The 13,909-nt window shown below is 37.0% G+C and overlaps 1 protein-coding gene across 1 annotated transcript in view; it reads left to right on the forward strand.

The window, feature by feature from the left end:
- LRFN5 (leucine rich repeat and fibronectin type III domain containing 5) overlaps window positions 1-10,536 on the forward strand; it is a 388,786-nt gene extending 378,250 nt beyond the window's left edge. Inside the window, exon 4 of the mRNA XM_073638357.1 lies at window positions 9,194-10,536. Within this exon, the coding sequence (XP_073494458.1) occupies window positions 9,194-10,118 (925 nt within the window). The 3' untranslated portion in view covers window positions 10,119-10,536. The remainder of the gene's footprint in view (window positions 1-9,193) is intronic.
- Window positions 10,537-13,909: the final 3,373 nt, after the last annotated feature.

The following is a 13,909-nucleotide window of genomic DNA, read 5'->3' on the forward strand; positions in this document are numbered from 1 at the left end:
TATTGAGGCATTGTATAGCGGTATTATTGAGTGCCTATATTAAGGACATATTATTTGTTTGAGAGTATAAGTAAATGCCAAAGAGCCCTTCACTTTCCTGGGGAAAAAAATGGATTATTGTACTTGACTTTACTATTAAAAAAGTATTGAGGCATTTTATAACGGTTTTATTATGTGGGCAAAATATGGAAGTATTACTTGTATGGGACTATAAATGTATACTAGAGATACTTTCACTATTAAGGGAAAGAACATTTATGCCACTTTGACTTTACTATCAATTAATTTACTATTGAGACATCATATAGCGGCATTATTGGGTATTGTTTTGTTACCATTGTATGGTAACATTTTTACTGCCCTAGACTTTACTATCAATTAATTGTATTGAGTATTGAGGTATTGTATAGTGGTATTACTGTGTGGCCATTGTATGGAAGTACTATATTGTATGGAATTGTTAACATATACCAGAGAGCCCTTCACTATCCAGGGGAAAGAACATACTTACTGCACAAAACTTTATTTTTTTTTTGAGACATTGTATAGCGGTATACTTTTCTGTCCATTGAATGAAACTATTGTTTGTATTGGAGTATAAATATTTATCAGGAGGCCCTTCACTATCCAGGGAAAGAACATGTTTCCTACCCCAGACTTGACTATCAATTAATTTACTATTTAGACATTGTATAGCGGTGTTATTGTGTGACCATTGTACGGAAGTGTTAACATATACCAGGGACCCCTTCACTATCAAGAGCAAGAACATTTTTACTGTCCTAGACTTAACTGTTAAATTTACCATTGTGGCATTGTATAGCAGCATTACTGTGTGTCCATTATTATTTCTTTGAGAGTATAAGCATATAACAAAGAGCCTTTCACTATCCAGAGAAAGAAGATTTTTACCACCCTAGACTTTACTATCAACTATTGCGTCATTGTATTGCGGTATTATTATATGGCCTTTGTATAAACGTGCTATTTGAATGGGAGTGGGAATGGTCTCTCACACCAGAGAGACCTTCACTTTCCAGTGAAAGAACATTTTTACTGCCCTAGACTTTACTAAGAATGAATTTAATATTAAGGAATTGTATAGCAGTATTATTGTGTGGCCACAGTATGGAAGTATTATTTATATAAGAGTGGAAACATATACCAGAGAAACCTTCATTATCCAGGAAAAGAACATTTTTACTGCAGTAGATTTTACTATCAACTAACTATTGTGTCATTATATAGCGGTATTATTATATTGACTTTGTATGTAAGAATTATTTGTATGAAAATGGAAACATATACCAAAGAGACCTTTACTATCCAGTGAAAGAACATTTTTACTGCCCTAGACTTTACTAACAATTAATTTACTATTAAGGCATTGTATAGCGGTATTATGTCATTGTATAGCGGTATTATTTATTGACTTTGTATAGCAGTATTATTTGTATGAAAATGGAAACATATACCAAAGAGACCTTTACTATCCAGTGAAAGAACACTTTTACTGCCCTAGACTTTACTAACAATTAATTTACTATTAAGGCATTGCGTAGCGGTATTATGTCATTGTATAGCGGTATTATTTATTGACTTTGTATAGCAGTATTATTTGTATGAAAGTGGAAACATATACCAAAGAGACGTTTACTATCCAGTGAAAGTACATTTTTACTGCCCTAGACTTTACTAACAATTAATTTACTATTAAGGCATTGTATAGCGGTATTATGTCATTGTATAGCTGTATTATTTATTGACTTTATATAGCAGTATTATTTGTATGAAAGTGGAAACATATACCAGAGAAACCTTTACTATCCAGTGAAAGAGTATTTTTACTGCTCCAGACTTTAACAATTAATTTACTATTGAGGCATTGTATAGCGGTATTATTGTGTGGCCACTGTATGGAAGTATTATTTGTATGGAGTATAAATAAACTCCAGAGCGCTGAACTTTTCTAGATACTCAGGGACCTATTGATTAAAAAAAAACAAAAAACTGACCCTGTATATTATAGTCATTACATATGTTACTGCAAAAGAAAAAGTTTTCAAAGTTTTCACCTTTTTACATATATTTGATCTGTGAAGACTTGTTAAACATGGAGCGGCCATGTGTGGTCTATCAAAATGAAGATTAGCAGGTTCTCATGTTTTCGTCTGGGTGTTATCTGCAGCTGCCGGGATGTATTTTTTTTTCTCCTTACATCAGGAACTCGAGTGTTGAGCAGAATCGTTAGATGTAGGTCATCATCAGCAAATTTATTTATAAAAAATCCAGAGACCACTTAACGTACTCAGTGACCGTAAATTTCCCAGGTGCTCACTCTGTATGTAGAGCAATACACGCATTACTCATTCATAGAAGATTGTCCATACACCGCAGCATTAACCGCGGCTTCAAGGTCTGGAGTTTATAGCTGTACGTACCGGATGGTTATATTCCTACAAATGAAATTCTGATTTATTTATGTAAGAGTTAGCTATACACACTACATGAAAAATAAATGCCGCCCTCCCCCATCGCCGCTCCTGGGAGCAGAACTCCGTGTAATAGTCACTCTCTTATTAGAACACAGTTTTATGGTACAATTACTAATCTGCTCCATCTACTGATACTGACCCCAAATATTATTATTCTAGGTGTAACCATTATTTATTAGCACTAAATAAGAGGCTGCAGCTCTCTCATCCGTCTATCATCTGTCTCATATCTATCTTACAGCTATATCTGTGTTCTATCTCACATGTAACAAAGTATCTATTCATCTATTTCATATCCACCTTTACTTCAATATTTATATTCTATCTATGTACTGTATCTTCTCTATCTTGTAGACTATCTTATGTTCTATCTATATGTTACCTAAATATCAATCCATCTATGTTACATTTATCTAGTATCTAACTACAGTGGGGAAAATAAGTATTTGATACTCTGCCGATTTTGCACGTTTTCCCCCTTACAAAAAATGGAGAGGTCTGTAATTTTTATTGTAGGTACACTTCACCTGTGAGAGACAGAATCTAAAAAATAAAATATAGAAAATCACATTGTATGATTTTTAAATAATTAATTTGCATTGTATTGCATGAAATAAGTTATTTGATCACCGACCAACCAGCAAGAATTCTGGCTCTCACAGACCTGTTAGTTTTTCTTTAAGAAGCCCTCCTACTCTGCACTCATTACTTGCATTAATCTGTTTGAACTCATTACCAGTATAAAAGACATCCGTCCACACACTAATCAATCACACTCCACCCTCTCCACCATGGCTAAGACCAAAGAGCTGTCTAAGGACACCAGGGACAAAATTGTAGACCTGCACAATGCTGGGATGTGGTACAGGACAATAGGCAAGCAGCTACGTGAGAAGGAACAACTGTTGGCGCAATTATTAGAAAATGGAAGAAACACAAGATGACTGTCAATCTTCCTCGGTCTGGGGCTCCATGCAAGATCTCGCCTCATGGGGTAAGGATGATTCTGAGAAAGGTCAGGAATCAGCCCAGAACTACACAGGAGGACCTGGTCAATGACCTGAAGAGAGCTGGGACCACAATCTCAAACATTACTGTTAGTAACACACTACGCCGTCATGGATTAAAATCCTGCAGGGCACGCAAGGTCCCCCTGCTCACGCCAGCACATGTCCAAGGCCATTTGAAATTTGCCATGGACCATCTGGATGATCTAGAGGAGGCATGGGGGAGGGTCATGTGGTCAGATGAGACCAAAATATATCTTTTTGGTATCAACTCCACTTGCCGTGTTTGGAGAAAGAAGAAGGAGTGCAACCCCAAGAACACGATCCCAACCGTGAAGCATGGTGGGGGAAACATCATAATTTAGGGGTGCTTTTCTGCAAAGGGAACAGGACAACTGCACCATATTGAAGAGAGGAGGGATGAGGTCATGTATTGTAAGATTTTGGCCAACAACCTCCTTCCTTCAGTAAGAGCATTAAAGATGGATCATGGCTGGGTCTTCCAGGATGACAATGACCCGAAACACACAGCCATGACAACTAAGATGTGGCTCCGTAAGAAGAATTTCAAGGTCCTGAAGTGACCTAGCCAGTCTCCAGACCTGAACACATTAGAAAATCTTTGGAGGGAGCTGAAACTCAATGTTGTCCTGTGACAGCCCCGAAACCTGAAAGATCTGGAGAAGATCTGTATGGAGGAGGGGGCCAAAATCCCTGCTGCAGAGTGTGCAAACCTGGTCAAGAACTACAGAAAGCGTCTGACCTCTGTAATTGTAACAAAGGTTTCTGGACCAAATATAAAGTTTTGTTTTTCTATTATATCAAATATTTATTTCATGCAATAAAATGCAAATTAATTCTGTAAAAATCCTACAATGTGATTTTCTGAATTTATTGTGAGATTCTGTCTCTCACAGGTGAAGTGACCGACGATAAAAATTACGGACCTCTCCATTCTTTGTAGGGGGGAAAACTTGCAAAATCGGCAGAGAATCAAATACTTATTTTCCCTACTGTATCTATATATCTCTATTGTCTTTCTCACACACATCAGTCTATCTATCTATCTATCTATCTAATCTATTATCTATCTATCTATCATCTATCTATTATCTATCTATTATCTATTATCTATCTATCTATTATCTATCTATCTATCTCTCTATCTATCTATCTATTATCTATCCATCTCTCTATCTATCTATCTATCTATTTATTATCTAATTATCTATCTTTCATCTATCTATCCATCTATCATCTATCTATTATCTATCTATTATCTATCTATCTATCATCTAATTATCTATTATCTATCTATCTATTATCTAATTATCTATCTATCATCTATCTATTATCTATGTATCTATTATCTATCTATTATCTATTTATTATCTATTATCTATCTATTATCTATCTATTATCTATCTATCTATCTATCTATTATCTATCTATCTATCATCTATCTATTATCTATCTATCTATTATCTATCTATCTATCATCTAATTATCTATTATCTATCTATCTATTATCTAATTATCTATCTATTATCTATCTATTATCTATCTATTATCTATCTATATATTATCTATCTATCATCTATCTATTATCTATCTATCCATCTATTTTCTATCTATTATCTATCTATCTATTTATTCATCTATCATCTATCTATTATCTATCTATCTATTATCTATCTATTATCTAATTATCTATCTATCTATCTATCTATCTATCTATTATCTATCTATCTATCCATCTATTATCTATCTATTATCTATTATCTATCTAGTATCTATCATTATCTATCTATTATCTATCTATCGGTCTATTATTACCTATCTATCTATCTATCTATTATCTATCTATCTATCTATCTATTTATCCATCTATCATCTATCTATTATCTATCTATCTATTATCTATTATCTATCTATCTATCTATTATCTATCTATTATTTATTATCTATCTATCTATTATCTATCTATTATCTATTATCTATCTATCATCTATCTATTATCTATCTATTATTTATTATCTATCTATCTATCTATCTATTATCTATCATCTATCTATCTATTATCTATCTATCTATTATCTATCTATTATCTATCTATCTATTATCTATCTATCTATCTATTTATCCATCTATCATCTATCTATTATCTATCTATCTATTATCTATTATCTATCTATCTATTATCTATCTATTATTTATTATCTATCTATCTATTATCTATCTATTATCTATTATCTATCTATCATCTATCTATTATCTATCTATTATTTATTATCTATCTATCTATCTATTATCTATCATCTATCTATCTATTATCTATCTATCTATCTATCTAATCTATTATCTATCTATCTATCTAATCTATTATCTATCTATCTATCATCTATCTATTATCTATCTATTATCTATTATCTATCTATCTATTATCTATCTATCTATCTATTTATCCATCTATCATCTATCTATTATCTATCTATCTATTATCTATCTATCTATCTATTATCTATCTATTATTTATTATCTATCTATCTATTATCTATCTATTATCTATTATCTATCTATCATCTATCTATTATCTATCTATTATTTATTATCTATCTATCTATCTATTATCTATCATCTATCTATCTATTATCTATCTATCTATCTATCTATTATCTATCTATTATCTATCATCTATTATCTATCTATTATTTATCATCTATCAATAAATCTATCTATCTATCTATTATCTATCATCTATCTATTATCTATCATCTATCTATCTATTATCTATCATCTATCTATTATCTATCTATCTATCATCTATTATCTGTCATCTATCTATTATCTATCTATTATCTATCTACTATCTATTATTTATCAGGGTCAGCTCATTGACATCCATTAGAATGAGTGTTATACCTCACTTTACCTGTGGTGGCGCTGTAGAGAAATGGAACACTTACCAGCAGATTCTTCTTTAGGGTGATCGCTGGGGATCTGAGCAGCCGGGCATCTCCCTTCTCAGCTTCCATGACCTGGATGTGACGGCTATTTCCGAGCACTGAATGACTCCACCGCTTGTAAGAAAATAGATTTACTGGATTTTCTTTTTAATGAAAGGGAAATTCTGTAAGTCCAATGATCCTAAATCTGCAGTTTATGTCAAACGTTATTTTAGGAGATAAAGCTGGAAAAGAAGTGTTAGCGGAAAGGTGTTAAGTGGATTTATTTAGACGCGAGTTATGTAACAGTCACACCTTTCAGAATCGATCCGTCAGGAAGGGATTTCTCAAAAAGTGAGGGTTTATTTTTATTACACAGAGTGATCTGTGAGCGGCGGCTCCAGCTGCGCATGATGAGAGTTATAGTTTCACATTACAAGATGAGCCACAGATTCCTCTTGTAATGTGAAAAAAAATCCTAAAAAATATATAGAACTGTGTTTGTATTCTATGATTTTCCCCAAAATGCAGGATGTTCTCAGTATAGTTTTTCTGGCGCTTTTCCCATAGACTTCAGTATAGGACACTAAGCAAAATGTTGCAAATGTGGAAAACAAAGAAAACGCCATAGAAATTAATCATGGCACCCGGCCTAAGGATATGTTCACATAGAGTTTATTTAATGTGGATTTTGAAGCAGGTTTCAGTGTGAACATACCCTAAAGCTGGAATCAAACACTCCGCAATGTGGAAACTGCAACACCAAGAAGGAAAAGTTGTGGAATTTAAGAAATCACAGGATGGAGACAGTAGTGATCTACAAATGTTGAAAAAAATGGAAAAAGTATGGAAACATCTTGATTTATTCAATCTAGAATATGAGCGCCATGCACAGAAATCCCGACACCTCCAGCCTCGGCCGCTATCAGTGAGGGTATTAATGGTCGTCTGAGGAAAGTTCTGCCACCCTGAATGCAGTAATACGGCCATTTCTCCAAAGTGACCACTTTTCCAACACAACAACGCCAGGCCACATGTTGCAGGTGCTACTGTGAGCCGCCAGTGTGGCTTAAACCTGCTCCCATGGCTGCAGCACCTCCAGACTTGTCTCCCGTGGCTTTAGCACCTCCAGACTTGTCTCTTGTGGCTTCAGCGTCTCCGGACTTGTCTCCCGTGGCTGCAGCGTCTCCGGACTTGTCTCCCGTGGCTGCAGCATCTCCGGACTTGTCTCCCGTGGCTGCAGCGTCTCCGGACTTGTCTCCCTTGGCTGCAGCATCTCCAGACTTGTCTCTTGTGGCTTCAGCGTCTCCGGACTTGTCTCCCGTGGCTGCAGCGTCTCCGGACTTGTCTCCCTTGGCTGCAGCATCTCCAGACTTGTCTCTTGTGGCTTCAGCGTCTCCGGACTTGTCTCCCGTGGCTGCAGCATCTCCGGACTTGTCTCCCGTGGCTGCAGCGTCTCCGGACTTGTCTCCCGTGGCTGCAGCATCTCCGGACTTGTCTCCCGTGGCTGCAGCATCTCCGGACTTGTCTCCCGTGGCCGCAGCGTCTCCGGACTTGTCTCCCGTGGCTGCAGCATCTCCGGACTTGTCTCCCGTGGCTGCAGCATCTCCAGACTTGTCTCTCGTGGCTGCAGCTTCTTCGTACTTGTCTCCATTCAGCACATCGAGGACGTTATTGGTTGGTGATTACACAGGAGCTGCCAGCAGAGGATTTTGATGATTTGTACATCCATAGTCAGAACCTTCCTCAGGCGACCATTAATATGCTCAGTGACAGGAGCCGAGGCTGGAGGAGCCGGAATTTCTTCCTTGTTGCTCATACTCCATTAACTGAGAAGTTGCAAATTTTTTTGTTTCCATGCTTTCCTCATGTGCAGATCAGTAACTTCCATGACTTTTACTTCTTTGTGTTGCAATTTCAATGTTGAAGAGTGGACAGTAAATGCCATTTTTGTGGCAGCTTTAGGCCAAAGTCGAGAGTAGATCAGAAAAGGAAAAATCGTTTTAAGAAATTGATACTTCTTTCTTTTCCATTCACTCTAATCAATAACTGTCACGAAAACCGTATGTATGATCCCAGCCTAAGCCTTCCTGACACATGGAGGGAACATCTATTAAGACTTTTGCGCCAATATTTTTAATAAAACAAAAGTTTGAAAGTTTGGCACAAGTGGGTTTTTGTGCCAAAATTTGAAACTTTTTATTTTACGCCGCACTCGCTGCTATATAAGAATGGTTGTCAATGTGGGCATGGTTAGTATGTAAATGAGATGCAAGCCAGATTCATGAAATGTGACTTAAAACGTTGCAGAAAAAAAGTTGCAACTCTACTCCAGTAGATGGGAGAAAAAAACCCATTGTAGACGGAAAGTTTACATCTAAAGATGCGCAAAATGTATCAAACATCTTGCAGCACCGTGATAAATTGGGCCAAATAGCAGCAACATTGCCACAATGGAAAGTAACTTTTAAAAAGTGTGCTCGTAATAACTTACCCCTTTCTTTAGAAAAAAAAAAGATTGCAAATAAAAAATAAAGGTTACACAGTTTTTGGAGCAAAAAATTTCACAATGGTGAAAAAATGTTGCGAAGACTGAAAATGCCTAAAAACATGAAAACAACAAAAAAATGTCCTAGAGTAAATGCAAAGCAGGGTCCAGATTTATGTCCTTGAATAGAAGACGTACATACTTTAATTCATGCCTTGTCCCGGTGAATAATTGTGACATGTCTTTGTTTTCTTCCAGAATGATTCCTCCGACGAGCAAGACCTTTCGTGTGAACAACTTGGCTTCGGGAACGGTCTACGACCTTTGCGTCTTAGCGATTTATGACGACGGCATTACGTCCCTCACGGCCACCAGGGTTGTCGGTTGCATCCAATTCACGACCGAGCAAGATTACGTCCGTTGTCATTTTATGCAGTCGCAGTTCTTGGGAGGCACCATGATAATTATAATAGGTGGAATCATCGTGGCCTCCGTCCTTGTTTTTATAATTATCTTGATGATTAGGTATAAAGTTTGCAACGGGAACGGGCAGCACAAAGCCACGAAAGTCAGCAACGTGTATTCTCAAACCAACGGTTCGCAGAATCAAAGTTGTAGTGCATCCATGCCCCCGTCAGCTTCCAAGCAAGGGGTTGGACATGACGAGAGTCCGCAATGCTGCAAGTCTACAGACAGCGGGGCACCATCTTCTGACACCTGCTCAAGCCAAGGTGCGGCCGCTACTACCTCTGCCTCGCCTCATACGTGGACTTCAAATGCTTCGGCTTCACTGAAGCAAAAAAGAAAAACTCAATTAAAACAAACGGACTCACAAACTGAAACCGTTTTAAATATGGAGTCCCAAAACACAAATAGAAATAATTCAACTGCCCTCCGGTTATCTAGTCGTCCCACCGGGTCACCAACCTATAAGAGAGCACAATCAAGGCCAAGTAAGTTCCTTACATTACCCGCGGACACTTATAGAGCCAAGCGGAGGTACTCTTTAAATGGTGAAATTATGGAGTACCATTGTTATGTAAACTCTCGGAACACAGGTGGACTTTGGTCGAAGAGGAGCATGTCCATGAACGGGATCTTGGTTAAGTCAGATAATTCAGACATGGACAGCGGGAAAGCGACTTTTTCAAGTTCAGAGTGGATATTGGAAAGCACTGTGTGATTAGTACCATTAAAAAAAAAATAAAAAAATTCGAAGAAAAATCAATTTCGAAAAATTTCGAGCACAATGGAAAAATTAATTATTTTTTCTTTTTTTTTTTTTTTTTTAAAAAAAAAAAGGGGGATTCCAATTTGTCTCAACATTTTTGGCCACTACAGGATTGTGTCAACGTCACCTGCACATTCTGTTACTTTTTTTTTTTTTTTCTGGTGATTACAAGATACAAAATAGCAAGTTGTGAAAATTAGGAATCAGCACCGGTGCCTTCCCTTCCTATAGGACTGGCTTCCTGGTTCTGCCATAGCAGAAAAAAATAAATAAAAAAAAAGTTAAGACTGAATTCACAATAAAAGCCTTTCATATGGGAAAATTCCTTCAAGCTTTCAACATATTAAAATATATTAAAAAAAAAAAAAAAGACCAATTATGGAAGAATTAGTTAAAAAAAAAAATATTTTTTAAAAGACCAGACTGCATTTATTTTTGAGTGACGATGGTGTTGCCTTTATTTTTAGGCAAATGCTGTACAGAACAACAACTTCTGTGTTGTTATGTTGTGTAAAATAAAATATTCAATATCTATATGGAGAGACATTGTGGAAATAATTCCTATCACCTTAAATGTTACCATGGTTATTATTTCAAATGGTTTAAATGTATCAAATCCAATAATATTCAAAATTTCACTTTAAAATATTTTTTCTGGGTTATTTTGGTTACAATTACTGGATTAGTAAATATATATATTTTTTCCCTGTGTTACAAATAATTTTAATAATTTTTTTTTATATTTTTAATACTAAGGGGTTAGCTAAGATTAAAAAAAAAAAAACTTGGCTTCCAAAATCAGCCCCACATTCGGTGGCGATGGGTATTGCAGCTCCGTTAAGTGAAATTGTGGATTTGTCCAATGCTGTTTGTGTAGTACTCAACAGTATTTGTAGGATTTTGTACAAGCCCTTTAAGGGTATTATTATTTTTTTTTTAATTCTAAGGGTATTAATAAGCCAAAACAAGAAGAAACAAAATTTTAATCATTATTAATATTTAAATTGACATTATGATTATACAAATTACAATGGAAAGTTATTTGTTACATGGAATAAGTAATCAATTTTTAAACATTTTTTAATTTGACATTTTTTTTATTTATTTTTTTGTGTGGTAATATAGGCTTAATAGAATTTTATTTTATTTTTAAATATATATTTTAGAATTTGATTTTAAATATTTATTTTTAAACAACGTTTTGTTACAGAAAATGTCTGAACTTATAGATTTATTTCTGTTTGTAAGTGGTTCAAAATTCTATTTTCCTGAATTTTGTATTTTTTTTTTATTGAATTTTGGGGCTTATGAACATGAAAAAGAGTGGGAGCACAAAACCTGTGCAGTATCTGAGCTCGGGGAGTACATTCAGCATCATGTTTCTAAGTCATCTATATTGTGCCGCCGTATGGTGCACTTATATGACAACATATCATTGCTACGATGAGTTTTTTACACTGAGTATTGTTTGAAAAATTACAAGTGACCTCATTTACTTAATGGGAGCAGAAAATCTGCAACATAAAAAACTCATGGTGGGAATGTAGCCTAATTCAATGACCCTTATTTTTATAACTATGTGAAACTTTGCGATTTTGTCACAACATAAAGCACAGTCTTGCAAAATTTTGCACTAAATGAGATGGATTATAATAATATATATATTCTTTATTCTATATACAGTATGCAGCCATCTCCTACATCTTTTAATAGGGTTCTTTTTACTTATTTCAGGGTACAAACAGAATAATTCCAGGACTAATATAATGTTTTCAAATATATTTAATTACACAGTCACCATACTAAAAAAAAAAATTAAAAAATACCGTTTTGTGTTCACAGCTCCTATGCAGAGCTATGTGTCTCCATAGTAACAGACTACAAACTTACCCTACGTGTAATCCTATTCTCATGTGTTACTTATTTCTATATGAACTCCACCTTTTTGCTAACTTGGTAGACTCGAAGTTTGTACCACCATGTTAGGGCTAGTACCTTTTGGTTTTGGGCTTCTGCTTATAGTCAAGACTGTACATAAGTGAATCAGATCGTACCAAGTCAAATTCATTATGAATTCCCCCCAAATTTAGGATTATAGAGAGATTTACTCCCAGAACTGATCTTAGGTTGTGATGAGGAGTATTTATGGTGGCTGTAACCATGGAGATTATTATTACTATTTATTATTATAGCGCCATTTATTCCATGGCGCTTTACATGTGAAAGGGATATACATAGCAAATACACTTACAGTAATCTTGAACAAAACGAGTCAGCGACTGTGTACCAGGAGGAGCGAGGACCCTGCCTGCGAGGGCTCACAGTCTACAAGGGATGGGTGAGGATACAGTAGGTGAGGGTAGAGCTGGTCGTGCAGCAGTATGGTGGAGCGAGGGTTGAGCAGGTTGTAGGCTTGTCGGAAGAGGTGGGTCTTCAGGTTCCTTTTGAAGGTTTCCACGGTAGGTGAGAGTCTCATATGTTGTGGTAGAGAGTTCCAGAGTAGGGGGGATGCACGGGAGAAATCTTGTATGCGATTGTGGGAGGAGGAGATAAGAGGGGAGTAGAGAAGGAGATCTTGTGAGGATTGGAGGCTGCGTGCAGGTAAGTACAGGGAGACTAGGTCACAGATGTATGGAGGAGACAGGTTGTGAATGGCTTTGTATGTCATGGTTAGGGTTTTGAACTGGAGTCTCTGGGTAATGGGGAGCCAGTGAAGAGATTGACAGAGAGGAGAGGCCAGGGAATAGCGGGGGGACAGGTGGATTAGTCGAGCAGCAGAGTTTAGGATAGATTGGAGGGGTGCGAGAGTGTTAGAAGGGAGGCCACAGAGCAGGAGGTTGCAGTAGTTGAGGCGGGAGATGATGAGGGCATGCACTAGATTTTTTGCAGAGTCTTTGCTGAGGAATGTGCGGATCCGGGAGATATTTTTGAGTTGGAGTCGGCAGGAAGTGGAGAGGGCTTGGATATGCGGTTTGAAGGACAGATTAGAGTCCAGGGTTACACCGAGGCAGCGAGCTTGTGTTACTTTGGAGAGTGGGCAGTCATTAACTTTGATGTATAGGTCAGGTGGGGGGGTTGAGTGAGGTGGGGAAAAGATGATGAATTCAGACATTGTGGGAATCTGGTTAGTAAGGAGGAGATATCCGGTCCAGAGAGGTAGATCTGTGTGTCATCAGCATAGAGGTGATACTGAAAGCCGTGAGACTCTATGAGCTGTCCCAGGCCAAAGGTGTAGATAGAAAAGAGCAGGGTCCCTAGGACTGAACCTTGGGAGAAACCGACAGATAGGGGGCGAGATAAGGAGGTGGTGTGTGAGTGGGAGACGTTGAATGTCCTGTCTGTTAGGCATGAAGAGATTCAAGATAGGGCCAAGTCTGTGATGCCAAGAGAAGAGAGAGTCTATAGTAATAGGGAATGGTCCACCATGTAAAAGGCAGATGAGAGGTCCAGGAGGAGGAGGACAGAGTAGTGACGCTTGGATTTGGTGGTTAGTAGGTCATTGGTGACTTTTGTCAGGGCAGTTTCAGTGGAGTGGTGCGGTCGGAAGCCTGATTGTAAGCGGTCGAAGAGGGAGCAGGAGGAGAGGTGGGAGGACAGTTCAAGGTGCACATGTTGTTCCAGTAGTTTTGAGGCATAGGGGAGAAGGGATATAGGGCAATAGCTACACAGCGAGGATGGGTCAAGGGAGGGCTTTTTGAGGATGGGTGTGATTGAAGCATGTCTGAAACATGACAGGAAGACGC

This window comes from Phyllobates terribilis, unplaced genomic scaffold (assembly GCF_046119375.1).
Source record: "Phyllobates terribilis strain yellow unplaced genomic scaffold, ASM4611937v1 Scaffold_7__3_contigs__length_470593459, whole genome shotgun sequence".
Lineage (NCBI taxonomy): Eukaryota > Metazoa > Chordata > Amphibia > Anura > Dendrobatidae > Phyllobates > Phyllobates terribilis.